General features: G+C 43.4%; 1 protein-coding gene across 3 annotated transcripts in view; it reads right to left on the reverse strand.

The window, feature by feature from the left end:
* Nucleotides 1-257: 257 nt before the first annotated feature.
* The window catches only part of DDO (D-aspartate oxidase), a 30,897-nt gene continuing 18,543 nt past the window's right edge, over nucleotides 258-12,611 (reverse strand). Inside the window, exons 1-5 of one of the 3 annotated variants that reach the window (XM_068231294.1) lie at nucleotides 8,065-8,168; nucleotides 7,084-7,259; nucleotides 4,692-4,800; nucleotides 2,258-2,434; nucleotides 258-887 (exon numbers count right to left, since the gene is read on the reverse strand). In XM_068231294.1, the coding sequence (XP_068087395.1) occupies nucleotides 320-887; nucleotides 2,258-2,434; nucleotides 4,692-4,800; nucleotides 7,084-7,192 (963 nt within the window). In that variant the 5' untranslated portion in view covers nucleotides 7,193-7,259; nucleotides 8,065-8,168 and the 3' untranslated portion in view covers nucleotides 258-319. Of the gene's footprint in view, nucleotides 888-2,257; nucleotides 2,435-4,691; nucleotides 4,801-7,083; nucleotides 7,260-8,064; nucleotides 8,169-12,611 lie in introns of those variants that run through there. The other 2 variants (XM_068231293.1, XM_068231295.1) reach the window with 2 other exon arrangements.

Here is a 12,611-nt window from a genome sequence, read left to right on the forward strand (position 1 = left end):
TTGTGCAAACATATAGAATTCACTACAATGCGCTTTAACAGTTTATTAACAAAAACAATTTGACAGCTGATAGTGTTGCTTGAAATGTAACGAAAATTTGGAAAAAATTAAAATCTTGAAGATAAATCATAAAAGTAAAGTATAACTAGTAGGATTAGAAAAGGAAAAGGGCCTCGGGAATTCCCACAAAGAGTTATATTTGTACATACAGAATTTATAATAGTGTATTTATGGCTTTAATTGAGAAAAATAATATATCCTATTTATCCATTTATTTTAATTCACTTCTGGAAATTATCTAAAAGGCAATTTAATTAAATTACAATTTAGACAAATAACTGGACTTTGTTATCAATGGGATAATCTTTAATAACAGTTCATTGGCTGCTTTAGCAGTACCTCTGTGCACAGAGAACCCACCCCCACCATGGCCATAGTTATGGATTATAGGGAGCTGTTGACGATTGTTCCAGAGGACCTCCTCTTCTATTCTCACAGCTGCTCTTGTAGGCCTCAGCCCTACTTTGTCTTTGACTACAGAGACCCCATGCAGAGAAGGTTCAAGTGCACAACACCGATGTAATATTTCATGGCTGGTCTGAGCATCTGCTGAGAGTTTCCAATCATATGTTTGTCTGCTTCCACCAAGGGTTGTAGTGGTTTGTCCTGGATAAATGTAAGTGCTGCCATCTCCATCTCTGATGAAATGTTTTAGCCATGGAGCCTGGACCTCCAATACCTGTCCTTTCACAGGATATATTGACAAGTCATCTATCAGATGCCTAGAGCCCAGCCCTGTGCAGTTTATAACCACATCATAGCTGCCATATAGATGCCAGACATCTTCTATTTTCCTGGTTTGTAGACATCCACCGTTCATTTTAATTCTTAAACACAAATAGCACATACATATGAAAACAGTCAGGGAATACAAGACCATTAAAATATACCTGCTACAATTCTAGGCAATTCAAATTTAGCATAAAATGGGGGGAGAGAGGGGGGGGTACCGCAAGGCAAACAGCAAGCTAAAGAAATGAAGTATAAGGAGGCTGGACACGTGAGTTTTTTTTCACAATGATCGCGCTGCCCATCGGAGAGCAGCGGATCATTGCGGGGCTTAGATCAACGAACGGGAATGGATTTTCCCGTTCATTGATCTCCGGGCGAGCGGGCGTGTTTACTAGCGGCGGGCGGAGTGTTTACGAGCGGGAGCGCGGACAGCGTCGGGAACGCGGAAAGTACGGATTTCTCCGTCCCTGGGGGTTAAAGGATGGAAAAAGGGACGGAGAAATCCGTACGGGCGGGGGTAAAGTGGATAAATTCCCACTCTACAATGCCATGACACACTTACTATGGAGTCTGAATGAAGTCTTGCATCTCCTACAGCACTAATGTAAATACAGACCTGGCAAAGAGAAATTCACTTTTTGTTACTCCATTTCATTTTTTCCCATTTAAAGAGACTCTGAAGTCTCTAAAAAAACGTCTTTTTATTTCATAAATCTGTTTAATACCTTAGCGCTAACTAAACCACCACATCTCCGCCGCTGTAAACTATCTAAACCCCCCAAACTCCCCCCTCCCTCTCCCCTGCAAAATCCAAGACTTTCTTAGTAGTGGATTTTGCTGCCCTGTGCGCTTCCGTGTGAGGCAGGGCTTTCAGCTGCAGCCCTGCCTCACACGCGTCTGTCAGCGGCGGATCTCCGCCTCTACCCCGCCCCTGTCAGCAAAGGTAGACTGAGAGGGGCGGGGGAGAGGCGGCGATCTGCCGCTGACAGACGCGTGTGAGGCAGGGCGGCAGCTCATAGCCCTGCCTCACACGGAAGTGCTCCCCGTAGTGTGCACCGGGGAGTTTGGGGGGATTTAGATCGTTTATAGCGGCGGGGATGCGGCTAAAGTATTAAACAGATTAGTGAAGTAAAAATACTTTTTTTTAGAGACTTCAGAGTCTCTTTAGTGTGGAAGGGGGTAGAACCAGGAGAGGTAAAAGATACTTACCTACAATGCTTTCTGCTGATGATCTCTGCCGGAGTAAGTGGTGGGGAGGGGCGGGAATCAACACCAGTGTGGGGCACAGGTGTCCTTCTGCCAAAACTGGTGGCAGAAAGGACATGCATAGACTGTAGTGTCAAAAAGTGGTTAAAAATTAAATCATACTATTATTATACATTGTAGATGGTATGCCTGAATTTGCCTTTTCTCCTGCAACCTAACCATGAAAAGCGATATGACAGCATTGTAAAAAATAATCTACCTTTTCTCCATCCATGGCAAATAAAGGGAAGACTGGCATTTCAGTGTGGTGAAGGCCTGCCCAAATGTGTAAGATGGGAATTTTGCTAGCTCTGCCTCTGTCATCAATCGAAAACCCAAAACAACTTGCCACCAAAATGGGAACGTTTCCTTAGGGGGAGTCTTGAATACCTGCCATCTTAAGACAACAAAAGCAACATAGTATAATGTATGTCAGTATGTAATATCAGTAAACATATAGAAAGGTGTTACCATATTTAGCTATTTTACATCAGTCTCCTGAAGCAAGGCAATTAATTCATACCCAAGAGAATTCATCCATTGGTTACTATACAGTATAAACATGCCTCCAGTATTCCCTATCTATTCATTGTGACCTATCAACCGATCACTCATTATTTTTACTAGATTACACAGAATTGATCAAGCACTTTGAGTGCATTAATACCATGTGCACTGCATTATAATGTAACTATTAGACTGCAATGATTGGACAATGGGCAGGTTCACAGGGGCGGATTGTCACTGTGAAACGTCAAATTCAATCATCAATAAACCAGCGAGCCATGTGCTACCGGACACCATGCACATTGTGTCTACATTACAATTGACTGGCAATGTGGTTTCGTGCGTTGCAATGCGTGCGTTACTGGAAGATGCTCATTTTGGATTCCGTTGCTATGTGCCACATGTGCATCACAATCCAATCAGTGTGAACATGGCCAAAGTCGATTGAAAATTAAGTCAAAATAAAGGTCTTCATGGCAGATGATGGGGGTTAAAGATATCTGTATAGCTGTTTACTGCAGTCCTGTTAAACTATCTAAAAGGTGATCTACCATAGTAGTGGATGTTGTCCCCAGTGTATTATCTAATATCTACTACTACCAGGTGGGAAGGGTTGTTAAATCATCCCTTTAAATACTGACTAAAGTTATTATTATTTATGAAGCAACAACATATTATACAGGGCTGGACAAAACATGCATACAATGATGCAAAGGATAACAGATGTAACAAGGTTATACAACAGAAGACAAAGCCATACAAGGTAAATGGTACAGAATACATGATCCTGCGATTTTGGGCTGGTTAGGTAGGCCCAGTAATACAAGTACGAAGCGGTCATAGGAAAGGAGCACTATGATGGGGCACACGATCATGTAGAATACACTAGGAAAGGGAGGACCCTGCCAAATGCTTACAACCTAAGGGGAGCAGAGGTGGACACACTTGGTAGGACTGTAGAATAAGTAATCAGCAAGAAAGTTACTGTGTGGTAGTGGGTGGGTAGGCCATCTTAAAGAGGTAGGTTTTAAAGGCGTGTTGAAGGAGGGGGCAAGTCTGATTGGGGATGGAAGGGAGTTCTAGAGGGTGGGGGCGGTTTTTCAGAAATCCTGCAGGCACGCAGGTGCTGGAGCTACTTACACATAATCAGTGCCATAACTGCATCTACCTAGCCACAAGACCTGTTTAATTCAAGTGTTTCTTCTCTACCGCGTCCTGTTTGTTCACTGTGATTGATGGTATTCTCCATCCTCCATTTTAAAAATAGTGATGACCCTGTAACAGCTTCAGGGTCAGCACACTGTTAAACTGTAATATCGCCCACATGTGCCATAGGGGAACATGGACATTACCTTGCACATCAGTTGTCCTTTCAGTTGTAACTGATAGCAACTGATATATTTAAGTTCTGACAAAATCTTGTCAGAAGTGGATGAAAACGTTATTAGAAGCAAATGGTGAGCTTCTGAGAGGACTTGATAGGGGTTAAGTATGTAATATTTATTTGCAGGTATATCATGTGTTTATTTTAAATAATTTTACTTGGTTGGAAACACTGAAGATGGGAGACCCGGAAGATTCATATTTGGAAGATCTCAATTGTTTACTTGATCTACCACGAGCTGTATTGTGTATGCTTAACATTACTGTGGTATGAATGCTTGTATTTTATATATGTTTATTTTTCGATAGTTCAGAAAACATAACTTTTGGATAGTGTGGAAATGGATGAAAATGCCAGCGATTTTACTGTCCTGACAAGAAGTGAGTAAATGTACCCAAAAGAATAAAGAGAGCAACAATTAAATATTTTTCTGAAGTGGGAAAGAGCTAGAATAACTGTCAAGTTTTTATCGTAGTTCCTTATTTCCTAATTTCAAGACCAGCAGATTTCAAGGTGCAGAAAAAAAAAAGTCTCCAGCAATAAAAAAAACAAAACACAACTACCGTTGATGCACTCTTACTGATATTTCTTGAGTATACCTGCTGTTGTTGTACTATTCATGTTATTATATGTTTAATGTTCTTCTTATTTCATGACAATAAGAAGATAATCGAAAAAAAAAAAAAAAAAAAAGGTTTCTAACCTTTTTTTTTACACTTTGCAAGCTATTTATATGATGGGCTTTGAGTTAGCATTCTCTTACCCAGAAAGTAAGCTTATGCCAGCTTCAGCAGCCTCAGGTGAGTTGGCAATTTTAAACAGATAGTCGAAAGTCTCCTTGAACCAGTCTTTCTGTTGATTGAGTGGGGTGTCTTTGAAAAAAAACAACATACATTGAAATGCATTATTCATTGCACATACCTCCTATCTTAGTCATAGTCTAATGTCCCTGATATAGTCTAAGGGCAATTTTGGCAGGTGTGGGGTGGAAACAAATTATTTTTCAGAATGTTTTTAGGATGTAGGAGGATACCAGAGTGCCTTGTTAAAGCTCCTGCAAACATGGGGAGAGCATGCAAAGTTCATGCAGATATTGTCCTGGCTAAGAACTGAACCCTGGAGTCTAATGCTGCAAGGGAAGAATGCTGACCACCATGTGACCTTGTTGACACACCCATAACCACTTAAGCCTAACTGGACGAATATACAGGTAGTCCCCGGTTTACAAACACCCAACTTACAAACGACCCGCCGATACGAACACCCGCCGACCCGCTGCGATGACGTCACGCCGCCGGGGACTACCTCTTCTGCTGCCGTTTTTAATGCAGAGCGGAAGTTAGATAGAGGACATCTCACCTGTTCCACGGCGGTAGAAGGTCCCATCGTGCTGCTCGGAAGCTGCCCGGCCCGTCCTCTCTCTCCGTCCAGTTCCCCAGCGGCTTCTCATGCGTCGCTTAATGGCGCAATCAGGAAAAGCCCCCTTGTGGCGGTGCCTCCTAATGCGTTATTATGCAACGCATGTGAAGCCGCTGGGGGGACAGTGGATGAAGAGGGAGGACGGGCTGCGCAGCTTCCGGGCAGCACGATGGGACCTTCTACTGCCATGGAACAGGTGAGATGTCCGCTATCTACCTTCCGCTGCGCCTACTCTGCATTAAAAATGGGGGCAAAGGTGGCTGTACCGACTTAAGGAGAGATTCAGGTTAAGAACGAGCCGACAGTCCCTATCTCGTTCGTTAACCGAGACTACCTGTATTTGTCCAGTGTATTTGTGGAGACTACACCACCAGTTTGTTACTAAATGATGCATATGTGGTATCATTTTAACCGTGAAGAGTGTTAGAATACATTTTACTGTGTCTTAAAGCTTGGGCGCTCTTCACATAAAAAATGGGTAGGGACAAACTCAATCCAACATAAAAAAGTAATTTTCAACAATATGATCAAACTTGGGAAAGTCTTAGCAAAACTACAAGAGACCTATGTGGTAACATTTTAACCCTGATAAGTTGTAGAATGGAGTTTTAGGGTTGAGGACCATGTCTTCTGTATTCTTTTTAGTCACAAACTGAATCAAAAGCAATTAAATTTTTGCATAATCTGTACCAAAATAAAATAAATAAAATGAAAACAAAGTGACAGAATATAAGAGATAATACATGTATTGTTACCTTAGGAACTTGGCTTTTTAAATATGTTTGCCATGAGGGTATATTACTATTATTTTTGCAAATAAGCTCTCATAATCATCGATAGTGTACAATGAGAAAGCAAAAAACAAAATGACACCTTTATTTCCAAATACAATAATGGCACCATACATTGTGCTAGAGACATAATCTAAATGTTGCAATAACCAGGATGGATTAGCAAATAAAATTTGTGGGTTTTGACTTATACTTAGCACTGTTTATTGTAAAGCTATATTGGATGTAAATGGAGAAATGGTGTGTTTTTTCTATTTTTTACCTTAATTTCCCTTTTAAATGCATAGAAAATAAGGTAATTACTAATCAACAATGTCAATCACTAAAAGCCTAATTTGTCCTGAATAAAACAATATATAGATAATTTAGGTGTGATTAGTAGTAATAAAGTTATTGATAAATGAATGGGAACAGTGCTGATAAGTGAAAATTGCTCTCGTCCTGAAGTGGTTAAAGAGAGCCCTAGGTGGGCTCATAAAATAAAGGAAAAAAAAAGTAGGCTGCTTGATCCATTGGGCTGTGCGGATCAAGTAGCCTCTAAAACCGCCGCTCCCCACCACTCCTGTGGGTTGCAATGGCCCACTTTCACTTAGACCTTTGGGTCACGACGTTGCACTGAGAGACTGTGTGTCTCTCATAGCATGCAGGGAGGCGGAGGAGCGGCAGGACGCAGGGCTAGGGAGAGAGAACTGCCCAATGGCAGCTCTGGAGACCCTTTAGGAGCGCCCCTGGTGGGAGTTTTGAACAGGGAATCCCTCTCCCCTCTCTTTACCTCAGAAATATTGACAAATATTGTCGCTAATCTCGAGGGGTCATAGCACAGCTGGGGGGAGCAGAGAGCGGCGGTGTGGGGACACAGAGGCATGTCATGAGGCAAAAAGGGACAGTTGGTATGGGCAGACATGTATTTGAAAGAGAGTTAGCACAGCTTGCACATGCACTCACCAGGATATGTATGAGGTATGAGACATCCAGCTGCCACATCTCCTGTGGTATATGGAGAGAATTGCTCAGATATCACAGTGACTGAGCACTGCGGAACAGACTCAGTCATATATAGTGCTGTAGAAAGACCTACAAGGCCTCCTCCAATTACTGCAACTTTCACTTTTTCTCTTGACCTAATGAAAAACATAGTACATTAGTTATCATACATTATCATAAAATATGAAAAAAAAACACAATAAGCTGTATGCACTAAGCTGCATCCAGCAGAATAACGTGCATTAAGTCTTAATGCACAATGCGTAGAGTAGAATCTAACATGCATTACACTCTACTCATTGTGCAGTAAGACTTTACGCATGTAGTTTTGTTAAAAGTTAATGGGAAGCTTTTTTTAAAAAACAAAAAACAGATACCTACCTAAGGAGAGGGAAGGCTCTGGGTCCTATAGAGCCTTCCCTCTCCTTTCCCGCTCCCCATATTCCCCTGCAGGCTCCCCCGTTAAAAGCCTCTGCCGAGGGAGGCTTGAGGTGCCGAGTGCTGCCAAAGACAGGCGGTTCAGTTCTACCCCTGCGTGAGGGTGCGTGAGATAGTGCTTGCGCAGCCACAATACGGAGCCACCCGTCTTTGGGAGTGCTCGGTCTCCTGAAGACTTCCAAAAAACCCCATTCAGCGGCGGAAAGCAGAATACTGCTACTGGGGGAGCCGGCGCTGGAACGAGGGATCTTTGAGAGGTGTGGGACGCTCTATAGGACCCAGAGTCTTCCCTCTCCTTAGGTAAGTATCTGGTTTATTTTTTTTCATATCGGTTCCCATTTACTTTAAGACAGTTTAGCGCATACACCCTAATATTCTCTGTGATTTGAGGAGCTTTTCAAGTAAGACTACTATATAGGAAGGACTGTAGATATAAACTAAAACTAGTTCTATAATTCTAGTGTCTAGTTCTATAACTTGGTGTCAATAAACAGATTTACTTACCTGGGGCTTCTTCCAGACCCTGGAAGCTTATGTGTCCCCCTCTGCAGCTCTGCTCCCAGCGGGTCGTCCGGGCTTTTTTACCTGACGCTGTGCAGAGCATGATGGGATTTCCTATGTTGTTGTACACGTTGCCTAGCAACTGAAAGAGGTGCTCAGGACACAGGACAGTTGGAACTGTGTCTCATGCTCCGTCACCTCGTTTCAACCAAAAAGATGGCTGTTCTCATGAAATCAAACATTTGCCTGTTCTTTTAAAACAGGGTGGGTAAGAGATTATATTACCTATCTATTTTAATTAACTTAAAGAGAACCCGAAGTGTGTTTAGAGAATGTTATCTGCATACAGAGGCTGGACCTGCCTATACAGCCCAGCCTCTGTTGCTATCCCAAACCCCACTAAGGTCCCCCTGCACTCTGCAATCCCTCATAAATTACAGCCGTGCTGTGAGGCTGTGTTTACATCTGTAGTGTCAGTCTCAGCTGCTCCCCCGCCTCCTGCATAGCTCCGGACCCTGCCCCCGTCCCTTCCCTCCAATCAGCAGGGAGGGAAGGGATGCAGGCGGGGACTGGAGTTCTGCAGGAGGCGGGGAGAGCAGCAGACTGACACTATAGAGATAAACACAGCCAGCTCTGACAAGCTGTTTGTCAGCAGCGTGGCTGTGATTTATGAGGGATTGCAGAGTGCAGGGGGACTTTAGGGGGGTTTGGGATAGCAACAGAGGCTGGGCTGTATAGGCAGATCCAGCCTCTGTATGCAGATATTTTTCAAACCCACCTCGGGTTCTCTTTAAGTAATGTAACTTAATGACAGTATGTTTGTTTAGGCTGGAGTTCCTCTTTAAGCCCTTGTGAGGCATAGAAGGTTTGGGCTGGTACCCCCTAGGCGGGATGGAAGACAGCATGTCAAGTGATAAAGCCCCAAAGTGTGGAACAGAAGCAGCAGTTGCCCATAAAGTCTTTTAATTTTATATTACTTATTTAGATTGAGATATTATGAATAGGGATATGTAAATTTGGATTTGAGCTAAACTCTCCAGTTTGCACTTTAAATAGTGCTGAAATTATTTTGTTTTCCTAAATGTTCTCTTTTGAAATGTGATAACATTTGCTTATCATTAGCCTTCTAGCAACAACAGCTGCGTCTTGTCCCAACTCCAAAAGTCTGTATAGAGTTCATGGACACTTCCTCTTATTATCTTTTTAATAAAACATCTAGGGAATATGAATGTGCTGAGGGCAAAAAAACTACCTTTGAGGAAGCATAACTGATGACAGATATGTCAGTTAAAGGGACTTCGAGCAGTGCAGAAACTATGGAAAGATGCATATCATTTTAAATCTCTCTTTCTCCTCTTTCCAATGATATATAAACCGCCGCCCTACGCCTTTTAGTTTTAGCTATTTTCGCTATTGAAATTGCAGCGGCCGCGATTTCAATCGCGAAAATAGAGAAAACTAAAAGGCGTAGGGCAACGATTTAGGTGTCGCCAGAAAGAGGAGAAAGAGAGCTTTAAAATGATATGCATCTTTCCATAGTTACATTGTATTACACGGGGCGACTTTTTCCTAAAGTCAGCAGCTCCATTCTGCTGAATGGAGCTGCTGACACTGGGAAAAGTGTCGTCCTGTGTAATACAAGTAACTATGGAAAGATGGATGTCATTTTAAAGCTCTCTTTCTCCTCTTTCTGGCGACACCTAAATTGTCACCCTACACCTTTTAGTTTTCTCTATTTTCGCGATTGAAATCGCGGCTGCGGCAATTTCAATCGCGAAAATAGCGAAAACTAAAAGGCGTAGGGTGGCGGTTTATATATCATTGGAAAGAGGAGAAAGAGAGCTTTAACCATTTCCGGACCGAGGTGATAGAGATCTACGCCCTGTTTTGATGGGCTCCTGGCTGGCAGGGCGTAGATCTCTATCACCGGCGCCCCCGCTCCCCGCCGCGATCGTGCGCACCGAACCGGCTGCACTTAGCTGTCTTATGACAGCTAAGGCTTCCGGATATCGGCAGGAGCCGTCACTGATTGGCTCCCTGCCGTGTGATCGATGTGAGCCAATCACAGCGATCACCCTTTGGAAGGCAACATAGTTGCCGTTCCGCCTCCCTCTCCCTGTCACTGTGTGGATCTAGTGTGACAGGGAGAGACGCACAGCCTGCAGCCGTGACAGGCTGTGCGATTTTAGTATAAAAAAATACTTCTTTATCCCGATCTCCCCCCCATGTATCCCAAGATCTCCTCCCAACCACCTATATATAGATATAGCTATATCTATATCTATATCTATATATATATATACATATATACATATATATCTATATATATATATATATAGAGAGAGAGAGAGAGAGATATATCTATATATATATATATATATAGATATATCTATATATGTATATATATATATATATCTATATATATATATATATATCTCTATCTATCTATATATATATCTATATATATCTATATATCTATATAGATAGATAGATAGATAGATTTTACTGGATTGTGACTTTAACCACTTGCCGACCGCCCGTAGGGGCGGCGGCAAAATGGAGCCCGCAACGACCGCAATACGCCGATCGGCGGCGGCTCGTTGCGGACTAGCTGGTCGTGGATCGCACGCTGGATGTGTCCACCCGCGACGTCAACCTGCCGGCCAATTAGCAGCGCCGGCGGGTTGTTAACTTCTGATCTTCCGCATGTAAAGCGGATAATACGTTTTGTAATGTATACAAAGCGTATTATACAGGCTGCCTCCTGCCCTGGTGGTTCCAGTGATCGAGGGACCACCAGGGCAGGTTGCAGCCCTCCTAGTAAGCACCCAAGCACACTGATCCTGCCCCCTGATCGCCCACTGCACCCATCAGACCCCCCCTGCCCACCCCTCAGACACCTGTTTGCACCCAATCACCCCCCTAATCACCCATTAATCACTCCCTGTCACTATCCAACGCTATTTTTTAGATTAGGTCCTAAACTAAGGTCCTAAACTAAAGGCTCCTGAACCCCCCCCCCCCCCCCACACCCTCAGATCCTCCTTAGACCCTCCCCCCTGTGTACTGTATACATCTATTCTCCCCTATAATCATCCACTGATCACCTGTCAATCACCCATCAATCACCTGCTGTCACTGCCACCCATAAGATCAGACCCTAACCTGCCCTTTGTGGGGACCTGATCACCCACCCACACCCTCAGATTGCGTGCAGACCCACCCTCAGATCACCTCCGAAAGTGCATTGTTTACATCTGTTCTCCCCTCTAATCATCCACTGATCACCCATCAATCACCCCGTCACCACCTGTCACTGCTACCCATCAGATCAGACACTAATCTGCCCCTTGCGGGCACCCAATCACCCGCCCAAACCCTCAATTAGCCCCCCAGACCCCCTCTGATCAACTCGCCAGTGCATTGCTTGCATATATTCTCCTCTGTAATCACCTACTAATCACCTATCAATCACCCCGTCACCCCCTGTCACCACCTGTCACTGCTACCCATCAGATCAGGCCCTAATATGCCCCCTGTGGGCTTCTGATCACCCGACCAAACCCTCACCCGCCCCACCGCAGTGACAGAAATTTTTTTTCTGATCACTGCTGGTACGACTTAATTGCCATGTCCAGGTCACGATTTGAGAACATCCGGCGCTTCCTGCACTTCAGTGCCAATACAACCTGTCATCTAAGAGGCCACCCTGCTTATGACCGTTTCCACAAAATTCGGCCCCTCATAGACCACCTGTCATCAAAATTTGCAGATGCTTATACCCCTGAACAGTCATTTTGAGGCATTTGGTTTCCAGACTACTCTTCATGGTTTTGGGCCCCTAAAATGCCAGGGCAGTATAGGAACCCCACAAGTGACCCCATTTTAGAAAAAAAACACCCCAAGGTATTCCGTTAGGTGTATGACGAGTTCATAGAAGATTTTATTTTTTTGTCAAAAGTTAGCGGAAATTGATTTTTATTGTTTTTTTTCACAAAGTGTCATTTTCCACTAACTTGTGACAAAAAATAAAATCTTCTATGAACTCACCATACACCTAACAGTAAAATGGGGTCACTTGTGGGGTCACTTGTGGGGTTTCTATACTGCCCTGGCATTTTAGGGGCCCTAAACCGTGAGGAGTAGTCTAGAAACCAAATGCTTCAAAATGACCTGTGAATAGGACGTTGGGCCCCTTAGCGCACCTAGGCTGCAAAAAAGTGTCACACGTGATATCGCCGTACTCAGGAGAAGTAGTATAATGTGTTTTGGGGTGTATTTTTACACATACCCATGCTGGGTGGGAGAAATATCTCTGTAAATGGACAATTGTGTGTAAAAAAAAATAAAAAATGTTTAATTTACAGAGATATTTCTCCCACCCAGCATGGGTATGTATAAAAATACACCCCAAAACACATACTACTTCTCCTGAATACGGCGGTACCACATGTGTGACACTTTTTTGCAGCCTAGGTGCGCTAAGAGGCCCAACGTCCTATGAGTACCTTTAGAATTTCACAGGTCATTTTGAGGCATTTGGTTTCTAG

The sequence above is a fragment of the Hyperolius riggenbachi genome, chromosome 4, assembly GCF_040937935.1.
Source record: "Hyperolius riggenbachi isolate aHypRig1 chromosome 4, aHypRig1.pri, whole genome shotgun sequence".
Classification (NCBI taxonomy): domain Eukaryota; kingdom Metazoa; phylum Chordata; class Amphibia; order Anura; family Hyperoliidae; genus Hyperolius; species Hyperolius riggenbachi.